Raw genomic sequence first — 22,670 nt, 5'->3', positions numbered from 1 at the left:
CAAAATATAAGTTGCATCTTTTTTCCAAAAATGAAAGCCAAAAGTATGGATGCATCCTATAAACGGTAACATAAAAATTATATATTTTTTTCCGCTTACAAAGTGGGAAATCTGAAACACACTTAACTTAATGCGCAAAAAATATACAACTTACTGTAATGAACACCAGAAAATATAAACAGTTTACAAAAGATGAGATTACATTTTTTTTTCTATAGTTTTCATATTGTTGCTTAAGTGTTGGTGCGTCTTATAAATGTTAACATCGAAAATACCAGAATTTGACCCCAAAATTGAGGGTCTGTTTTATAGACATATGTGTCTTATATTTGGAGAATTTATGGTAATTGAAATGTTACCTCTCTGCCTCCAGAAAGCTCAAGTTACTATCATCAAACTTTATTTCCCATGAATCTTTGATATGAAAGCAGGAAGTAGTTTTAATTACATACATGTCAAAGTAAACAGATTCAATTCCTTTTTAACCGATTTATAATAAAAATCGCTAAGGCACCTGTGATTGAAATACTCATAGCAAAAGAATTGGCTTGCTTGAATTAAAAAAAAAAAAAAAGTTTGTTGTGTTAGTGACACAAAAAGATTTCAAGAAAAGAAAATGTTAAGATTTGGGTGAGTACCAGATTTGAAAGGCTTAAAAAATTTGGCGAAAATGAGCTCTTGTTTCCAACTCAAAACAACAGAATGGCTGGTTTAATGGAATAAATATATAAATAATAGAATAGAAATCATACTTTCAGAGGAAGGCAATCGTTATTTTCAGTTTGTTCTTGTTTTGTTATTCAGAGCCAACAAATCTGGATGTGTAGAAATAGTAATGGAGTAGTAAAAAAAATATATTTTGCAGTTGTAGTGAAAAATGTACAGTACGATGAAGTTACTAGTGACATATTTGTCTCATTTCTGTGTTTGTAGTGTCCTGATGGTTGCTGTGCATTTGCCCCCCGTTGGCCACCATAAAGTTGTGTTGTAGTTGTGTGCGTGTGTGTGTGTGTTTGGGGGGGTTAACTGATAAAAAAAAAAATAACTTCCAACTTTGTGAAAGACTGCAATTTTGGAGGTGTAGAGATGACCTTTTTTTTTAGTGGAAGAAGTCGGCAATAAGAGTCACAAGTGCACTTGCTGTTTCTCCACACTACACACGTGACTTTAGCGCCATTCATCTCAGTAACACAGATTTGTCCTTATAAAGTTGAAATTTCACGCAGTCTTCAGAAGTTACACGCAGTACAATACAGTTGTGAGTGCAAACGAAAATCTTGAAGCCCTTTTTTAATTTTTTCAAATGCCATATTTTTGGTACTATAAAATGCAAATTGGAACATCGGATATTTATGCAGAAAGAAATCATGTCTTCAACACAGACAGAATACAACACACTTGGATTGTTAGAATACTGCACCAACACAACACTAACACACCTTTTGCTTTTTACCAATGGAGATGGCACCCTGGTGGTGAGTAAAATAGTAGTCCAAACTGAAAATCAATACTTCTCGTAATGTTTTCTTCTGCCTCCCTTTATTTACCAGAAGATTGCGCCGATGGCTAGTAAAAAAAACAAAAACAATATACAGATATACCGCAATGGACAAAAGTAGCGGCTTATACTCCTAACTTTACGTTAATTTTTTAGTACTCGTATCCTCCAAACTGTCGTCAAGAGAAGTCAAGCAGCCTTCATTGAACATTCCAAAAGCACTGAAGATGGAATTGTCCTTGTAAACTGGCGGATGCACCAATTCACGTTTTTTTTTTTTTTTAAGCTTGTGTCACCTCGACCCGCCACATAACATGAGGGTTAAAGGGAACGATCCCGGAAGGACACTGGACTGTGTGACTACCGTTTTTATCTTTATGGCTTTATTGTGTATTTGCACTGGAGCGCGTGTTGAAACTCATGCAACTAATCAGTCTCGGCTTTTTTTTTTTTTTCTAAAGCTTTTACGACCCAGTCTATCAAATTAACGGACAGCGGTCGCAGATAAGAAGCAACTCTCTCACCGTGGCGTTTTGTGGGATTGCATAACTTAACATGATGTCATTGACAAGAGGCTCTCGCTTTATAGGTCATGACGAAAGAAACGGGCGGCTAAATTAAAACGGAACTTTCACTGATTGGAGATGTGCTTTAATAACGCACCTGTTATTTCTGTGGGACAAAATGAGCTTTTTAAAAGCAAAAGTACGCATTTTTTTAAGCAATATGTCTATATAGAAACATGCTAGCCTGATTAACATTGCATTCATGAACTACAAATGAACTCATTCAGTGCCAGCTATTTGCAGACTTTTTTTTTTACCTTATTATTTAAAAAATTAATCAATAAAGAAATACTGTAAATCATCAGTACTCGGGACTCAATATCTGGTTTGAGATTCAGTGCTTGTTCATTTTAGACCCTTCTTTACCCTGTTATTTAAAAATAGATAAATAAAAATAAATGAAATAATGCATAAATAAGTACCTAGGAGGAAATGGAATGTCTGGACTTTGTAAAGACGTATAAATACCTCTTTGGGATTTAAGATGGGGTGCCAGCTAATTTTAGACCCTTCTCTACCATGCCATTTCAAATTTAGATGACTGCAAATAAATAGTAAGTGAATGTCTGGCCTATGTAATAGTGTATACATACTGTATGTCTTTGGGATTGAGACTTGGAGATTTGAGTTTCATCGCAAGCCCATTTTAGACCCTTATATACCCTGTTATTAAAAAAAAATAGATAACTAAATGACAAAATAAATACTTGGAGTTGAGGTCAGGACTTGTGAAGACGTATAAATATGTCTTTGGGATTTGAGATTCAGTGCCAGCTAATTTTAGATCCTTGCTCTGTTATTTGATTGATTGACTGATTGGCAGACAGAAAGACAGACAGATAGGTATCTGAGATTTAATTTCTGGAATGTATTAATATGTATAATTACATCTTTGGGATTAAATGAGTTAAAGACAATAATCTTGAGCCAAAAAGTTTAGTTTTTTTTTTTTTAATCTGTTCATAGAATATTTTTTCTTTTTTTTTGTCAACACGGGAGTTGTGCAAATTCCAGTCTTGCTTTGGTAAAATGTATTTTCAAGAGTGGTATCCTTCTTAGTGGTCTCCCATGAAGTTGGCCCAAATGATGACAGATGGTGCGATGTGCTGCTGATGTATTGTGACCTTGGTGTTGACCTTTAATTTTGTTTGGGGGGGGGGGGGGGGGGCACTCATTTTCTCTTCCTCTAACAAGTTGTCATCTCTGACCGTGTCCAGGGAGGGCTGGAAGTCTGATTCGTACTTTTAATTTTCTCACTGGTGATATTACATGTGGATTCCTACAAAGTTTCATGCATATCACTCAACACAAGGCCCTCCATCTGGTTTTCCGGTCACATACTTTTGACCTGTGCGGGTTTGTTGTTGTTTCCAAGTTTGTTCTGGGACAAGTTTTTTTGTTGTTGTTTTTTATCCCGCCATGCATTTTCTATACTGCTTGACATTCTTATATTTGAGTAAAACAAGTTCCTAGACGCAATAAATGTTGAGACGCCGGTCACTCAGCTAGACACTTTCCCAATGTTCTTTTTGTTCCGTATTTTGTCATTACTGTTGCTGCACACACACAAAAAGCACTCTTAAAAACACACTTTAAGACTCTTCAGGCGCACTACGCTGTGTTTTTATGTGAATTTAGAGATGCGGTTCCGTTCATTTTGTGGAGCCGTCAAATGAATCCTTTTTGCGCAATGCTGAGATAGACTCTCGCGAGATTTGCAAACGTCACACGTGATGGTGGTTGCAACTCCGAACTGTATGCACTACCAGATCTTACCACTCGAGGGTACTGTGGGACAGCTTCCCAGAATGAGTTTGCTGTTAAGAGTTGGGAGAGGAGAGCGTGTGCGCGTGTCCGTTTTGCACAATTGTAGACGTCTTACGCATTAAAAAAAAAAAAAAAAAAAAAAAAAAAAAAAAAAAAAAAATATATATATATATATATATATATATATATATATATATATATATATATATATATAATTTCAAAAAAGTATTAGCATTGGGACTGCATTTCCTCAATATGTCTAAAACTAGAGATGAATCAAAGTTAAATGTTCAAAAGACATAACATTTTGGTGAATAATATTTATATGATTAATATAACAATACAGTATACAAACAAGATATAATACAATAGATCAAACATGTTCGAACATGTGTTTTTTTTTAAATGTGATTTGCGACAATTTGTTAAAATTGAGGCCGAGTTTAGTCGGCGCTCCTGCTCCGCCATGTTTGTAGTTTTTAATCGCTGCAGAACAACATAACGTCCTGAAGATAAAAGAAGAGGCGTTCATGGACGGCCATGACTGTCGTTTTTTAGACGTACAGTACGTACTGGGCAGTGAGGTGCGTTTAATGACCACCCGTGATTGTACCTTCTGAAGGCAGTGGAGGATGGTAAATCCAAGCGCTAAAGCTTGTTGCTAGTTCAGGTCACGGCCGCCGTGCTATAGACCCATCCCCTTGTGTTAGGCAGCGGTTAGAGGCGTCCACCCCTCCGCCGACTGGCGTGACTGCAAGCGCGGCGGGACTAAAGTCGGAGAATGCCTTCTGTGCTACGGACACGCAGGTTTTGGAAGAGCGGCGTCGCTGCGGGCTAGTTAACGACGCTTTAAGCGCGCGCGTACCGTTTCCTCCACTAGCGGCCTCGGCTACTTCCTGGTGCCACAGCGAGAGGCAGTGCTGAGTTGAGGAGACACAAATCTTGATAGATAGAGGAGGGAGAGAGAGAGAGCGAGAGCGAGAGAGAGAGGAAAGAGAGCGCGAGAGAGAGAGAGAAAAGAGAGAGAGGGGCCGGAGATAGCAACGTTTGGCTACATTCACGGACATTACAAAGGCCTCCCCTCTCTCTTTTATTTATTTTTTTATTTTCTTTTCAAGCACATTTCGGTCTTTCCTCCCCCGTTTCTCGGCTGCTCCGTCAACCACCAGGCGGATTGGATGACGCTCGGCTGCGGCTAAAAGCGGAATCATAACGGGGGACGGATTCCTCCCTTCCCGAGAAGCCTCTCGAGAGATTGGTTTCTTTTTCTTTTTTTCCTTTTTTTATTATTAAGACAAACCCTCGATCATTCCGTCACCATTTTAATAGAACATCCCGGGCGTTCTATTTTTTTTTTTTTTTTTTTTTTGGTCGGCGAAGGAAGGGCTTTTTTTCGGGGGCGACGGAAGATGGGTTGTTTGGGCAACAGCAAGACTGAAGATCAACGCATCGACGAGAAGGCTCAGCGCGAGGCGAATAAAAAGATCGAGAAACAGTTGCAGAAGGAGCGACAAGCGTACAAAGCCACGCACAGGCTATTGTTACTCGGTAAGGCTCGTCTGGGATGATGAAATGTGAGCTAGTAAACCCCCGCTACCCCCATTTTGCTCCTCGTTTATTAGCCAACACGTCAATGACAGCAGCGCCTTGCTAGCATGTCATGGATGGGGAAAGGGGAGGAGGAGGGGTGATGCAAGGCTACCTCTCAAAAATGCCCCCCCTCCCAACACCTAATGTATATTTATGTGTTTCTTCAAAGGTGCTGGGGAGTCCGGAAAGAGCACCATAGTGAAGCAGATGAAGATTCTCCACGTCAACGGCTTCAATGCAGAGTAAGTGTTCGGTAGTCACACGAAGATTTGTGCGTGGATGGATGGATGGATGAGGCTCATTTATCAAAACCCACCAGCCCAAGCAGGCCACACCATACCAAGCGCCAGCCCAGCGGTTCTTCCTTCCCTAGGCACTGCAGCGCCTGTTGGGCAGTTAGTTACATCCCATCTCTCTGTCTCTCTCTCTCTCTCTCTCTCTCTCTCTCTCTCTCTCTCATAGCATTTCTCTTTCCTCTCTCGCCACGCATGGCGCCATGCATATGCGAGGATTTGCACGACCGTGTCACGCACATGTCAATTTCACTGCTTCCTATTCCATGAGCGAAAGGGGAGTGAAAGGTTGCCATCGACGCAGGGGGGGTGCCTATCGATGATTTGTTTTTGCTGCGAGGGCCTGGCGCGCGCCATTGATGGGGCCAGTGCTCGGTTTGCAATCGCAAAACGGCAGTCACATCTCCAAACGATAATTGCGAATAACCGGAAGTCAGACAGGGCTTTTTTTTCTTTCCGATTGTGGACATTGGAGCAAATGCCATACTTGGTGTTTGTTGCCATAAGCCAGCGGTCCTCAAAAGGCAATTCTGGGGGTAACAGGTTTCCTGCAGCTATCAGGAAATCCAGTTTAACGGTTTTTGAAGCCTTCTTGCTAAATTGGGCTGTACATTGTAAAATGTTGCATGCCTTCATTCTGCTAAGTTGTCATTAGTGGCAGTTTTAATCTAGGAAAAAAAAGTGATTGTATACACTGCAGGTTGTTCTAAATTTCCAAAGGTTTTTGGTAATATTGTCGTGTTCTCTATTTCTTGCATTTTTTGGCACTGACTATTTTTTTTTCCAAGTTGCGTTGTTATGATCATCATCATTTTGCTGATACCGCTAACCTGAAAATATTGAGCAAAAGTGATTGTCAAATACTGTCTGTCCCCAGGCTTTTTTTGCTATAATAAATAATCTTCTTAAATAGTCAAATTTATTTATAATCACCACAGGGTCTCAAAGGGCTTCACAAATGAAAAAAAAATCACAGAGAATGTCACAAATTCACAATGGCATCCCTTGAACAAGGATAAATTTGACATGACTTGACTTTGACAATTATTTTTTTCCACATTAATCTCATTTTTTACTTGTCCAATTGTGGTTTTTATTTGATTTAAAAAAAATAGTTGACCATTTTACTGGTACTCATAACCTGAAAACAATGAGTGTCTCTCTCCATTCTCTTTTGCCCTCATAATTATTTTAAGTCATTTTTCAACATTGGGACTCGTTCATTTGATATGTGTTATCGTTTTGATTTTATTGATACTGATAACCCGAAAACAATGTGCGAGAAAGATCAGTAGATACAGTCCTAGACATGATTTTGTCGTCACAAACAAAATACTGTACATCTCACATTTCAAGTAATATTTCTACAAGACACTTAAAAATAAGGCTAATTCAATTTTTTTGTCATCAGTAGGAGAGTCCCGATGCAGCTTTTTCTCTCATGATACAATACTGATAATTACAGCCTACAGTAATGCCTCCCTCACTCTTGTTGTCTTCCCATGCAGGGAGAAGAAACAGAAAATTCAGGACATCCGGAAAAACGTCAAGGATGCCATAGTGGTAAGTTGGCCCGCGATCCCATTTCACCCTGTTTTATTGCATGGGATCCGGTGGTTCAAAATCGCTTTACCTTTTTAAACTCGTCGTGCATTAAACTAGTTTGCGCAGTGATGTTGTTGAAGAAGGCATGGTAAATTACCGCTAGACTTACTGGTTTTGGTTGAACTGTCTTATCTTTATGGCTTAAAAGGGGTTTTCAAGGGAATAAATAAGTCTTTCTTTAAAACGACCTGTAATTTATTTGGGTGGAAATATGTGTCAAAAGCACAAGTGATATCAGTATTTGAGCTTTCTCAGTTTCAGTGGCTACTTAGTTGAGAACTCATACCCGGAATCGGGTTGAGTAAGAATATCGAACATTACTAATGAATTTAAAATCGCAGAGATTGTTGGAGGAGGGCTCAGCAGTTCCACTTCTAACGATGTAGATACAAAAACTTTAATTGGTATTTCAAATAAAATGGGAGAAGAAATTTTCCCGCAAATCAATAAAACACGAAACATTTCTAAATGATTAAATGCAAATGGATTTAGGGGTCAAATACAACTGAAATGAACTAAACAAATTTATTGGACCGTATTGATAAATTCTCGTCAATGTAACGTGCACAGGTTGGAGATTTGATTTAGTGATGCGTTCACGTACCACTAGAGGTAGCCCATCGACCTTTCATTTCATAGTTTTCCAAACATTCACAGCGCATTTGTTAAAAGGCAACCCAAATAACAGTTGCCAGACTGTCTTAGTACCAGAATGACTTTGGTTTTGTAACTTCTAGTTTGAGATGTGAAATCGTTCCCAGAGAGCGACTGATATTAATATTGTCTGACACCGTAAGTACCGACGGCTTGAAATAAGGCATGGTGTCAGCCCGATACCAAAACTTACTGGGACTCGCCCACCCCCAATATAAATAATACATCCCAGTAATTGAAAACAAGTTCATCACTGGCAGATATGCTTCTACAAACTTGAGCAATACTGTATCCAGTTGTTCCTATTTTCATGCTAATTATGTTTTTTTTCCCCTTTCTTTCTTTCCTAATCAGACGATAGTGTCAGCGATGAGCACTTTAATACCCCCTGTCCCGCTAGCCAACCCAGAGGACCAATTCAGGATTGAGTACATCAAGAGCATAGCACCTCTCTCTGACTTTGACTACTCACAGGTACGACGCGCCAAATGTTCCCCCCCCTCCGCATGCAGGTTGAAGTTTCACTTTCACCACTGTGTTTGCAAGGTCATGTGTGTGTGTGTGTGTGTGTGTGTGTGTGTGTGTGTGTGTGTGTGTGTGTGTGTGTGTGTGTGTGTGTGTGAAAGCCCCCAAACGTCCCCTGTCCCTCCGTTTTGATACCGGATGTGCAGCATGGCAAAGCAGGCCTGCTCTGGGGGTTCAAATGTTTCCCTTGTTGTTGATGTTGTTGTGAGCAGCAGAATTGGTGGCTAAACAAATGATCATTCGCTTGCTATCTCTGGTGGAATTCTTAATTTGCCATAGTTGGTTAGCGCTCTGGTTGCTCGCTGTGAACGCCAATGTCTTTAAGTTTTTAACTATCGTCAAATTTTGCCTAACTGATTGCGCGGTTCTACCTCTAAGTACGTGTGTTACAATATCAATACCATGAATCGCAGAGACAAAGCTTGAAGCAATTTTATGGTATGAGTAGGCCTTCTCATGATGGAACTTTGCTTTTTCAGAAGCTATCTTGATACACAATCGTATGGTTAGTTTTTTTGTAAGCCGTTGATCTAAGGATATTAGTGGTTCTTAACCATTTCTGCGTTTTTTTTTGTTTTTGTTTTTTTCCCATCCAAGCATTTCTGGATGGGAAAAAAGCCAACAACTTACAACAGAGTATTTTGCTATCCGAGTCTGACCTTAAACGTTGGAACTACATTTATAGTGGTATCTCTAGGTGTATTTTATTCAACAGCACCATCTGTTTTATTCTGACTCATCAGCTGCAAAATTGCATCACTAATGGCAAAGTGCAACCAAAAAAAGCAAAATAATGGCACGCAACGTTTTGCATTGGAGTCACTAAAACACAATTTAGCTTGCTTCATGTTCCAATTCATTTGCTTTTAATTTGTAAATAAAAATGTACTGTTGTCATGACATTAAAAAGTATGAGGGAAGGCCCTTCAGGGGTTACACTTGAAATTTTAACGTCGCTCCCATTTGCGCAGCGCTGCATATGAGCATGATAATGGAAGAACATAATTTATAAAACCAATAAGTTGTTGTTACTAGACTAGTTTTTTTGTGATTACCTGAAAAACAACATTACCAGCCAATGCTGGACTGGATAGCGTAGCATGAATCAGGTCTAGCCTCATGTCTTAGAAAAAAACACGTGGATCTTAGTGTTGCACTAATTAGTTTCCTTGTCTGGGGTCCCACTTCCAATTTTTAATTTTTTTTTATTTATACATCTCACCAGTATGTTTGCGTGTTTCTCTTTTACGTCGGGTGACCCGCATTCGCCACGTTTCGAAAGCCAAACACCAGCAGCAGAAGGCAAAAGCGGCCGCCACCATGTTGCCGCTGGCCGCACTCTCAACCTTTGCCTCGTCCCACCATAAAACTTGACTCCGCCAGCAATTTCCTTTGTTTCACGCAACTTGAATGTTTTACCTTTGGCTACTTGAGCACAATACTGAATAAGGAACATATGTCTTTATTTGTAGAACTCATATGAAAAAGGAAAAAAACAAATAGCAATGTGTTCAGCTATTGGAGAAAAAATGAGCCACACTTGAATTCATCTGTGCCAGTCAGTTGCTTAAGGATTGAGTATGCAATTTTTAAGATGCTAGCAACATTTGAAGTTTGCCTCCCTTCATTATATTAAAGGCATTGGGATGTTTTGAAAAAATCATATTAGTTAGGGATGAGCGAGTACCGTACCTGGTATCGGTGCAGATACTTATTTCAGGGTCCTTATTTTAAGGCATTGGTACTTACTACGCCAGCTGATACCAGTATCGTCCGCCTTGCTTGTAGCCATTTTATGATCAGGAAGTAGAAACCGAAATTATAAGAATAGAAAACTGACATTTATTTATTGCGGTTTTAAATTAAATCGCTATACTGTGATATATTGTTTGTCTTTAAAATGATCTGTATTCTATTTTTCTGGATTTTTTTTTGTACCAAAAGTACGAGTGGTATAGGTACTCAAGAATTGAGTACTCTAATTGGTATCAATCAGAAAAAATGTGACATTGAACGTCCCTATATTTAATAATATTCTCCTATATGATCATACAGTTTTAGCGCACGGTCTGTCACAAAGTGGGATTTTTCATGATTTCAAACTCTATTCTTTACTACAAATCCAGTCAGGTCCATTTGTTGGCTAATTATTTGGCCAAGTTAGTCAATTTGTCACTTAAATAATAAGTAAGATAGCCAGTTTGTTTGCCAGTTAAATAGTGAGTCGTTAGTTTCGTTTTAGTCCGATATTTTGCTAAATGGATAGTCACTCTTTAGTCAAAATTAATCTGAAAAGGCGTGTTGGCGCTGCTGTTTTGGTCAGCATCAGAATTCAAATGTTCAAACATCTTGGGTGTTCATTTTTGAACACCACTGGCTCGAAACATACGTTTTTTGGTTGCGAAAGGGGTGTCGTCTCATTTGACTTAATGAATTTAAGTGGATGAAATTTCCTTGAATGTTTTTAATACATGTCATTAAGGAAACACCATGTTGACTTTAGGGCACGCCTTTTATAGAAACAAGCAGAATATTTTGTTACATGCGCTTTCCTATGCAAACACAAACAAAATAGCCACGCAGCTGCTATGTTAGCCATGCTACTACCGCAATGCATTTCCCTATACTGCAAGTAGAGCATGTCAGGCTTTCGGAAAGCCCACGTCAAACTCATCGTCAATTTTGAGCGAAGGCCCGCTCGGGCCTGTGCAGAGACCCCCCCCTTCCTAAAAAAAACATCTTCAGTTTGTTTGCCCCAGAGCTAGAGTTACAGTGTCGTGTGGCAGGTGAGCTTCAACTTCACACAAGCCACACCCACTGTTCCACTTTGTGTGCAGGTGCAGTTACTCATAGTGCTAGCTGTGCCCATTTTTACACCGCTTGTGTCAAGTGACACAATTGAATTCCAGCGTGGTCCATTTTAATACACACTAAGGCAATGTAAGCAGAATTTAAAAAAAAAACAAAAAAAAACAATAAATACATTGGATTTCCTCCAGTCCAGTTTTAATACTACTGACGCAGGACAGTTTCGCTCTATGACCAACCCGTATTTATGTTCTTGTTCATTCTTTATGTAAGGTCGTGCAACAAGTTCTCACAACCATAAGACTGCAATACAAGCAAATAAACCATATATAAATAATTGTGGACTTAATTCAGTTTCAATGTTTATTGCTGTTATGCAGTCTTGCCATTTTAAATAGGGAAGAGTAAACTGGGTTTCTCTGAGAATTTAGAAATGAATCAAGCATAACTTTCTACCACCAATATTTCTGTTCAGGAGCGCAAGCATACAACTTTAATCTCATAAATAAAATGTACAGTACGTTTTTCCTTCTTTCAGAATTTAAGATCAAAATTAATTGAAGCCGCAAGTCCTGATCAAGCCGGCCATTTATTCTAACTTTATTTTAATAAACCAAATCTGGACAGTGTTTGAAAAGGAATCCTAGGCCAGTAGTTTTCAAATGGTGCTACGTCACGGCACTTCAAGGGGGTACATAGGAGCTTTGGGTTTCCACAAGTATAAGTAAATGTAATCAATGTTTTATTTAATATTTGACAGGAAAAATATTTATATTTTCTTACAAAGCATCTTAGGGCTAAGTTTGTTGAAAGTGATTATTGCAAAACGTTGTATGCTTTCATTTTCCTAGGTTTTAGACAGATGCACAGTCATTTATGTTGCAATTCTCTGGCATATGATTTTACACTATCTATCTTCCGGGTTGGCTGAATAACACACACCTAGAGATACACTACAAATATCTGTCCAAAGTTTAATCAATTACGTCAACTTATGTCAGTTTTTTTGTGTATCAAAAGTATTGGTTGTATTGGCACTTGGTATCTGTAACAGTGACTAGCCAAGAGGTGAGTACTTGTATTAAAAAAAAAAAAAGGTAGCATCAAACAGACCTGGTATTTTGTATGCAAGCCATTAAATAGTCAATCTTCAATAATTTGTGCAATATTTTGGCCTTCTTTGGGTCAGCCTTACTTGCACTATGTCTGGGGCAAATGTTTTTTCGCATGACACAAGCCCGTCATGATCAGCCGCCAAGACATTAAGGCAAGACACTTAATGCTCATCTCAGGAAAGGGTTAAAAAAAAGTGTTGAAACAAATTCCCTCCTGGTCTCTTGAGTGTTATCAGTTGCTCTGTAGGGCACTGCAGCAACACTGCATTTATTCAAAGGCCCAGTGTCACACGCCTCTGTGGAAAAAGAGCCCTGAGGAGCACACGCTTCCTCTAACCGCCAACAATCTCCTCCTCACGACCCCGTTCCATCGTCGGCGCCCCGTCTCCGCCGATGTCCGCGTTCCGTAGGGTGGCCCGTCCTCAGATTTGGACACCCCCCCCCTTTCCTTCGTTGTGAGATTTGGCAAGCGGTGCAGAGAGAATGCAATCAGTAAATCTTATTCAGAGTAGCTGAAAAGAAAGCAAACACAGTACCGTTGCCTTTGTGCTGCTGAACGCAACGACCGTGCTGGCATAAAATAAAGAAAAAAGTGGCGAAAAAGACTAGCGAGTTCATTGTGTTCATGAGTGGCCGCCTCCATCAAGTGACGCTAACGCGCTAGCGACGGCATTATTTTCAGCTGTTGTGGCTTCCTGTATTAAGATACTTGGGTACTTTTAGCACATCGAAATATGTCCAGTCAGTCTGGTTGAGGTGCCCCTGTTCTCGCCCCCCAAATAACTCAAGAATAGTCCTGCTTTGGTCTTTGCATTTGCTTATACTGTAATGGATGCTGTGTCCCAATGAATCTGAGGGCAGGCATTTATTTAGTTCGAAATTCTAAATTTTCCTGTTGAGATATAAAAGTAAAGGAATAATATTAATTTACTGTTTGTACACATTGATATGGAAGCGTAACATTTTATGTTACTAAGCAAAATATCAGCACTGAGTGAAACCTAAAAATGTTCTCTCAGATAAACTTCGTGAGGTTTAACATTTTGAATAGATGGTGATTATAAATCTTATTATGCTAACATCTTGTTATTCCACAATGTTGAATGTTTAAATGTTTATGTTTTCGGTGATTTACTCGCATAGGTGGCTAGAGTTGTCAAAAATTATTCCCAAGTAAAAGCTTAAGTGACTTTAAAATGTGACACAAGTCAAAGGGAAAAATTATCCAAATAAATACTCAAATAAGAGTTTGAAAAGGTCATTCTTTAGTCTTGCATTAGCGAGAATGCAAGAAAAAAAAATACAATGTGAATCTGTTAATTCAGACATAGCTGAACAATATCACTTCATATCGAACAATGGTAAATAAAGAACAAATTAGAAAATATTTGTAAATTCAGCTCGAAGGAATGGGCTTCTGTTGTTTTGTTTCAGCTTGGTACAGTGGATATTAAAAGTCTACACAGCCCAGTTCAAACGCCACCTCAACATCAACTGGAATACAGAAAGTAGTATTACATATATATGGTGTGCCTCCCGTTTCTGCATGCAGTCAAATGTATTATGCCCTACCTAGTTCAATCTTTGCAGGCGTAATTGTAACTGGAAAAAAACAATTTACCACTGACCTGTGAATATTTTCTGGGCACAATTGAAGATGTGCCTACAAGAGACAATGACGGTGCCTGAGAATATTTCTTTCTTTTTTTATTCGTTTGACTTTTGGCAGAAGGCACACCTCCACCTACAGGACCGGAGTGAAAAAAGAGCCACTTCTGATGATATCCCGGAACCAGGCTTTTCACAATTTATGTTAATTGCCGTGGCAGAGGTCTGCTCTCTGATACATGTATAGCGAACAGTTATTGGTTGTCTGCCCCGCTCGACTCAATCACCGGATCTGCCGAGAGGATGTCTCCCAGAGCATGTGATCATTTATCAGCCTCCGGTTGGGAGCTACTTTGAGCCCCTTTTGCACAGGGCGAGCGCAGAGCCAGCGCGGAGCGGTCATGTGGCGCTTCTGGGCGACTGGGGGGAGAGGGAGGAGCCCCAGAGCCGCGCACAGGGGGACGAGGGGCCGTACGCCCGCCCATTCGTCTTGTGCAATGGCAAACACGCAGCGGCGAGTCCTGGGAAATGTCTCAAAGTCATTGATAAGAGAGAGCGCCTCTCATAATGCTCCCCATTGTCCCACAGGAGGATGCTGACTAAAAGACGACCACGTTATTTACTGCGTCGTCCAAACAACAGGAAGGCTCGCTATGTTCGGCCTTTGGCTTTTTAGAAAGAAGGCGCTTTTCGCACTGCATTCCCGATATAAAGTGGCGCATCGCTAGAGCTGCTTGCGCTGACTCGTTTTCCGGTTATTAGGTCAATCGAACCCCTTTATGAAGTTACATGAGAAATACGTAGTTCCTTGAAGTTACCACGGTTTCGAATTGATCAATTATTGACCATTTTTAAGACAGATGGCGAGATTGATCAAAATGCTCAAAAGCGAAACCGACCCGGTTGATTATTGGTTTATCCTTAATCATAAGTCAGTAATCATAGCATTTATGGCGGAGAATATGCAACGCCTTTGACAAGGGTCTATCTCACAAATTGATTATGACAAGTAATTAACAGAAGGAAAGATGGATATTGCAAAGCATAGGAATTTGGAACAATTGCGGAATACCGAACAAATTAAACACATTTCCCAAAGCACGACTGTTTTCAAAGGGAGCCGGTTTCATAGTTGTAGTCTTGGTAAATGAGCGTATCAGATGAGTTGAATTGAGCTGGCATCTTTAAGTGTCATTCGCGTGTTCACTGCACCTTTGTGAAATTTTCTTTAAAAATATAATACTATTCAAAAGTGTTCCCCAAAAAATGCAGTTTTTCCCACACAAATGGCTTACTTTTTCCAGAATGCTTCATTTGATTTCCAAAACTCCATGCCCAGGTTGCTGTGGGCTCTCCAAACACATTTTGCATTTTGACAGATTTTATTTATTTATTTTTAAATCTTGTCTGGTTGCTAATTGGATGCTTTCATAAGGTTACAGGGATGATTTACATTCAATTAAGCTTCCCCAACAGTCTGTTTGACATGTGGTCACTCCACAGTGTTATGTGCATCCGTGCGTGTGTGTTGCTGTGCTACTTATTTCTTCTGCCAATTCTGCTTCCTCTGTAATGGAGGATTTTGCGCTACAGTTCGTAGACTATCCCGACATCTCAAGTTGCTTGAATTAGATTCTGATGTCTTCGTTTGACAGTATTGTTTTTGTCCATGTTGTTGTTCCGCCAGGACTTTGTTTTGGAGTGCACTTTCACTTTACATGAATTGGAATACAGCACAAACGTTTCTTAATGTTACTCCGAAAATGCGCTTTCCCCTATTTGCTGTTGAGTAAATAAACATGACGACTGTTTGGGAAATACACAATGCAATTATGTCAGTATGTAGCTGATATCCAATTAATAGAGCCTCTCTAAAGCCTTTTGAAAGGAGCTTCACACAGAATCTTCCATATCTACCTGTATTTGCCATCATGCCTCACACACCACCACTTTCTTTCCTTGTTTCCCCCCCCAGGAGTTTTTTGATCACGCAAAGAAGTTGTGGGACGATGAAGGGGTAAAGGCGTGCTATGAGAGGTCCAACGAGTACCAGCTGATCGACTGCGCACAATAGTGAGTTGCAAACTTGTTTCTATCAAGGTTACATAATTTGCAGTATCTTTTTTTTTTTTTTTTTGAATGGCCTGTAAACACATCATCTGTTGTCTGCGTGGCGAAGTCCCCGCATTATGCAACCTTTCTCTTGTCGTGTATGACATACTTGTATGACAGCCGTGTGTTTGTTCTTGGTGTGGCAAGTGGCGGTCGAGCGTTTGTCCTCTGGAAAATTATACGTGTGTGTGCTTGTGTGTGTCCGTCTGTGTATGACATTTGCAAAGTCTGAGCTGGCCTACATAATGTAAAAACACCCCTCCCCCATTTACTGTAAATACACTTAGTAGACACTTCATAAGGTACACCTGCACAGGCAAATACTTTCCAAGGTAGTCCCTTTTTACAAAGATAATCTTCGAGAACATTTTAGTTGTTTGATAGTCACTGGTTCTAGAGGTGGTAAAATTAATCAATTATCAAAATTATTAACTAATTCCTCTCCAAAATATATATTTTTTTCTTCATTATTAATCAAATATAAACATGAAAATGCCATCATACAGTCTGCCTCTGTGTCATACACAAAGCACAATAAAAATATGAAAGGAAAAACTAAAATGAAAATACAGCTCAGATGATCAAAAACTTACAAGAATCCACTGAGTACAGTCCCATCACATGTCTGAGCCAACAAGCCTAAGGCCTAAGAGGTACCTTGTACAATAGATAAAGAGTGCGCAGGTCCAAGATAGTTCAAGTATGATTGCTGCAGATTCTGCGAAATTTAAGACAGCAGCTATCGAATATTTTTTTTAGGTGGGTCGGCTACTGAAAATTTTGTCTTCTGTCCTATCTTATCTGTCTGCCTGCTTGCTTGCTTGTTCGCCTGCTTGGTTAGATTAAAATTATGAATACGGCAGTTGGAGCGGATGGGAAAAGGAAAAAGTTTGCTGTGTTGAGGTAGTCTGCATTTTGTAAACAAACTGAAGTGGAACACTGTCCCAATGGGTTAGTTCTTTAGTTAGTTTGCAGTGTTGCTAAAGTTGCTTCCCGGTGGGTTTAACAAGTTCAAACGCTCACTAGCAACACCTACCAGACTCGAGTGGAACTGCAACTTGGCCAAAGTGGCTTTGATTGTGTCGTGGTCGATGTAAGTTTCAATCTGTCAAACAATTATCTACTATGAATTGCTCCATCCCAGCGGGACAAAGGCATATGTGGGTCACACTGGGTTTTTTTGGCCCAGCACCTGTACAGACTTTTTTTTTCTTCTTCTTTTCAACCTGTTGTACAACTCCTGCCGCTATTTGGAAATACTGATAATCAGCGCGGTGTGTGGCAAGGCTGATGCTGATGTTCGGGAGGTCTGTTGCAGCGCCACCACGTGCCTGTAAAAAGAAGCGTTCTTCTTGTAGTTTGCATTGACTTGTAGGTGAGCACGAGTACATGCAAAGGCCAATTGTGTCCCCTCCCCATCCCAAAGGTTGGCTGCCTTTATCTGGCACTGGCAGGGTTCGGCCAAAGGCACGCTTAATCAGTGACTTACTTTTAGTGGATTTGCAATGTATGACTGGTGTCTTATGCCTCCTTTTTACATAACATTTTATTGCAGGTAGGATTGAATAGGGTTCGACCCATTATCTTCTTTTTTTAAAGTCGGATGGACAATAAATCAATTTGAATCTTTTTACTTCAGTGAGCTATTTATTTAAAATTTCACTTCTAAAAGATTCTGCTGACCTTGGGAACAGTCTCTGTCTTTTGTTTTGTGTTTTTTTAAAGCAAAAATATGAAGTAAATATTCAACATTTGTTATTTTGAAATGATGGAGATTTTGATTTATTTATGAACTATCGGGACCCATTTACATGTTAAAGTTTGGATGGGATTAATGCTGTATCCACCAAACCTTTTGAAACTCATTGAGGTATTGTTTTCCAAAACAAAAGTAGATTTTTCCAAATGTCTTATTTTGATAAAATCCAAAAGATAATCAGTCTACTTTCATGAAAGACGGCAGAAATCAGAGAGTAGTTAATGCTGGTAGGCTGAAATTGGAAGATTTGGTAAATTTCAAATTAATCAACACCAAATACTTGAATATTAAAATAGTCGTCAATGAATTTGATAATCGATTACTTGTCGGTTAACGGATTATTTTGATAGCAATAATCTAATATTCTGATACAGAATTTTCATGGTCTCTTCACGCTGCTTTGACCCACATCTAAATTGTGCCGTAACTTTGAATTGTCTCACTTGAGGCATGTTATGTAAATCCGGCAGGTTTTTCTTCTTATTCTTCTTCCCAAACATACCGGGCACTTGAACATAAATCTGACTGTGGGTCAAGTCCCTGTGCCCAAGAGCAGAAAGGATAGGAGGGGGCGGTCAGGTGATGCTCACATGGCCACTTAAAGCTCCGCCTTCCAGACTACGCTTCCTCTTTCTGTGCTCATAGCCGGTCTGTGTGCTCACATGGCTCAATCAGTGCAAATATTTCTCTGAAACTGAAAATCAGGTGGAATATTCTTTCTTTTCATTACTATAGGCACCTTCTTAAGGTGAGATGTGGCCACCGTAGTAATTTTTGCTCAGGCAGATGAATTACGAGGCAGTCATGGTTCAGTGGGTCAAGATAGTTAATTCAAGGGTCCAAAAATTACATTATGTTAAATATTCTCAACAGATAAAATATTAATCATCTGAAATAATAGCAAAACAATCGCTCATTGCCTTGCAATTGTCATCGCTCGCCACGATTGGTCGTTGCCTGAGCCCTCAGCAAGTGTGATGTCATTTTGTCAAAATGGCCGCCCACTGAGATGGAGCTGCTTAATTCATATTCCATAAAAACAATATTAATCAGAGTGCCGTTTAGACTAGTGGGGGTGCATAAAGCATATTTTTGTAAAGAGAAATGTTTCATTGACTTCCCTATTATAGCATGCTTTCTGCTTTGTAAAATACATCATTTAATTGTTTGTAGCATAATATAATCTCAGTGTAGCTTGTGTGTATGTATATAAATAGAAAAGCTTGAAAATTGATCTTGGAAGCCGGGTAATGAGATTTTTTTCCTTTTAAATGGATGTGTAGTATCACAACGGTGACTAACAGACGACCACGACACTGTTATTAAATGGCCGTTCAAACTGTGTTTCTTAGAGCCTGATTTCTGACTTGAATGTTCTTTTGTTTAATTTTAGATCTAAAAAACAATAGGTAAAAATAAAAAATAACTTCCACATGTTTTCAAAGTTTTCCAGAAAGCCTCACGTCAGCATCACACTCTGGACAAGGAAATAAGCCGCAGCCAAAGAGCATGTTCATATCAACGCTTTTGGAATGTATCGATCCCCCCCATGCGCGTTGCACATTTATATGTTTTAACAGCAGAGATATGTGTCTGCCAGTTGATTGATCGTCGGCTATTTTGGGACGCTGCAGGACTGGTTCCATTGCAGAATACTTTGGCTGCGTCGAAGGCAAAGTATTGGGACGCAATCCATCTAAGGATGTGATCATAATTAATATTAATATTGAAATGACACTTACAAAGTTAAAAAAAAAAAAAAAAGCTGATTTGATGCAGTACTTTTCAGTGAGGGCCATATATAGAAGTTAGAGTATTAGCATCATGAAAATTATTTGCAAAGTCCGTTTGTAAAAATATACTCACATGTTTCTTCCATAATGGTAGATCGCTTCATGATATTTTTGTCTGGAGGCCGCTGAAAGTTGTGAGAGAGAGTGACTGGTGGTTGGTTGAGAACCAGGAAACTGGAGGAAGTAGTTAGTTGTTGCTGTGTAAGCACCCTTTCTGACAAGCGCTTCACATCTGTGTTGCACCGACTTTTGGCACTGGCCAACTACTTTTCAGGCTCAAGATCATTGGACTGTGTTATTGATATTGTAGCTTTAAAATAGCTGAGCTACTGTAATTCAGTGATATTTAGAGAAAAGTCTTTTCATATACATTCGGCATCAATCGCTGAAGACTTATATGGTCAGCTGTAAAAAAACAAAAATCTATATCTGTATGGCGCGGTACAAAATCTACAGATCTGAATTAGAGATAACTCCGATACCAATTATTAGTACCCAAAGAGACCGATAACTAGGGCGGTCGCTATCAAATACTTTTAGAATCAATTTTTCTATCGATTATTCCATCGTTGGTATAAAAATTTATTTTGCATAGAAGTGTATTACAAGGCAGTTCATTCATTGGTTTGCAAAGTTAAAATCAAATGTATTATTTTGATTAAATATACAAGGTAAACAGCTTTGCATGAGGACCACAAAAATCTGAATAATTACTGTTTGAGGTTTATACTGTGGCTCTAAACAATTACTTGATTATTAAAACAGTTGTTGACTTATCAATTAATTTTCACAGCTCTAATAATAGCTCGATAATATGTATTGGGATGTGTGGTATTGATAAAAAAGAAATACAAACTCAACCCACACTCAAAACACTTTCTCAAAATGTTTATTAACAAAGTTTTGAGATTTTCGTAATCTTGCTTAATTTATTGCTTTATTTATAAGGAGGCATCAGCAGATCATAAAAAGATAAATGAACACTTTGACAATAGCTCCCAGAACTTTTCTACAGTGTATCGAGTATTCCAACATTTGGAAATGAATAGAAATGTTTAAGTTTCCCTTATCTTTCTTTGTAATCTCATTTCAAAGAAAAACCAAATGTGGAGAGAGTGTTCCCACAGTCAGCATAGTAAAGTGTTGAATTGATTTATTATTGGCCACCAGATTTTTAAAACTGTCCAACGCCGATTTTGCAATGTCTTGCGTTGCACCTGAGGATATGCGAGTCATCATTTTGATTTTGAGTATTTCTTTATTTTCCTCAATAGGATGCACATGTTTTTCTGGATGCTCGCATGCTTTTGAAGTTTAGTTTTTACTGTGGTGAGTCGCGGAGCGTCCAGGACAGACTGCAGCAGCGTCCGAGGAAGCCGGGCCGTGTTCTGCTTGTCTTGGGCCGGGGCTGTGGCTGGTTCTCTTCGTGCTGGTCACGGGACCCCGCCACCAGCCCCCGGGTATGGGGGGGTGCCACTGACACAGTCATCTGGGGCAGTAAAATGCGAAGAATGGCCGCCATTGTCAGCCAGGCCCCGGCCCCTGGAGGGCCCGGCGAAACAGAGCTTTGCAAACACTCACTTTGCTCAATGAGGAGCCTCTTCTCTTCACGGAAGAGCCCGAGAGAGCGATGTATTTATAGACAACCCCCCCCAACACACACACACACCCAACAGGTTAAAGTCGCTTTACTTGAACACTTTTAACAACATTTTTCTGAAGATGAGTTTGCTTGTAGCAGAGGTTGACATTTTAGCGGCCCTTTTTGAATGTCACATAAGATGATTTTAAAGAAACGCTCGCAAAACAATCGTCTTCATTCAGTGACGCAACAACATCATTTTACGTCATTTGAAGGTTCGGCAAGCGCAAACTCGGAAATACATGAAATAAAATGCAATAAAATAAAATATGATAAATGCAAACATGTTTAAGGATAACAATATTGTAAAAATCCAACTGGTAAAGGTTTGGACATAAAGTACTAAAGTTCGGGTGGAAAACCTGCGACCATTGGGGAAAAAAAGTTAAATATAGTCGACAAAACTCGACAACTATATAGATCTGTTTGACTTTTTTTTTTTTTTACACGTTATTTCAAATTGACATTTCATAAAATGCACAAACATGATTTTAATTATGATTCGGTTACTGTACAAAAAAAAAGTACACATTTGGGATATGACCAAAATTACAGCAAAGTACCAAAATAGTAGAAAATGTAGCAAGTAGTAGAAAATATTTTGAAAAATACAAACATAGTTAAAAAAAAATACATAAATTTAAGATGAAAGATTTAAACAAAGAAATACAAAAACTTATCAAAAATCTAATCAAAAATACACAAATAACACACAAAACTGTTAATAAAATTTGACTCAAGTATCACAAATTGTGTAGTCACAGCTCCTTCTCTTAAACTTTCAATTACAAAAAAAAACAACATAAAAATAAAGTATCCCCGAGGCAAAAAAATGTGCATCTATTTCTGTCTCATCTGCAACTCGAAACTGTCAATTGTAGCAAAATGTTTTGATTAGCTGCACTTAAGCGCCTGCTCCGGACATGTGGCGCTTCGAGTCACGTTCTGCAAAAGCCCTGCCTCCTCTGCGCTCCCATTGGCTCACACCCTCCTCACTCAGATAGTAGATAGAAAGATATTCAAGTCATAAATGTGCCGACACACATTCTAAAAAGTGAATTGTTTTTGAAAGATCTCAAATAATCAAGATTATTCCCAAATCCTTTGCTGGGATCAGATGACACTGTTGTCAGCTGACTGATGTTGTATCAAAGGCGCATTATTTGTGTGTATGCGATGTGTGTAAAGACCAACTTCACAACGTGATCCGCTGGAAGCGCAGTGGAACTCCCATCTTTGCAACGCGCTGTCCTTAAGATTGTTACAGCTCCCTGTGGGACCCTCGCTTCCCTCCACTCATTTGTGCTCTTTGGCCGCGTCCTCTCCTGTCGTCTT

General features: G+C 39.3%; 1 protein-coding gene across 2 annotated transcripts in view; it reads left to right on the top strand.

Annotated features, from left to right (window-relative positions):
* LOC148414727 (guanine nucleotide-binding protein G(olf) subunit alpha) overlaps positions 1-22,670 on the top strand; it is a 42,152-nt gene that overhangs the window by 2,628 nt on the left and 16,854 nt on the right. The window contains exons 1-5 of one of the 2 annotated variants that reach the window (XM_088429047.1): positions 4,547-5,379; positions 5,591-5,663; positions 7,223-7,277; positions 8,328-8,447; positions 16,005-16,102. In XM_088429047.1, coding sequence (XP_088285173.1) covers positions 5,241-5,379; positions 5,591-5,663; positions 7,223-7,277; positions 8,328-8,447; positions 16,005-16,102 — 485 coding nt within the window. In that variant the 5' untranslated portion in view covers positions 4,547-5,240. Of the gene's footprint in view, positions 1-4,546; positions 5,380-5,590; positions 5,664-7,222; positions 7,278-8,327; positions 8,448-16,004; positions 16,103-22,670 lie in introns of those variants that run through there. The other variant, XM_088429046.1, reaches the window with a different exon arrangement.

This window comes from Hippichthys cyanospilos, chromosome 12, assembly GCF_059441005.1.
Source record: "Hippichthys cyanospilos isolate Australia breed blue-spotted pipefish chromosome 12, RoL_Hcya_1.0, whole genome shotgun sequence".
Lineage (NCBI taxonomy): Eukaryota > Metazoa > Chordata > Actinopteri > Syngnathiformes > Syngnathidae > Hippichthys > Hippichthys cyanospilos.
Note: the sequence above shows the minus strand (reverse complement) of the source record. Positions and strands in the feature narration are given on the sequence as shown.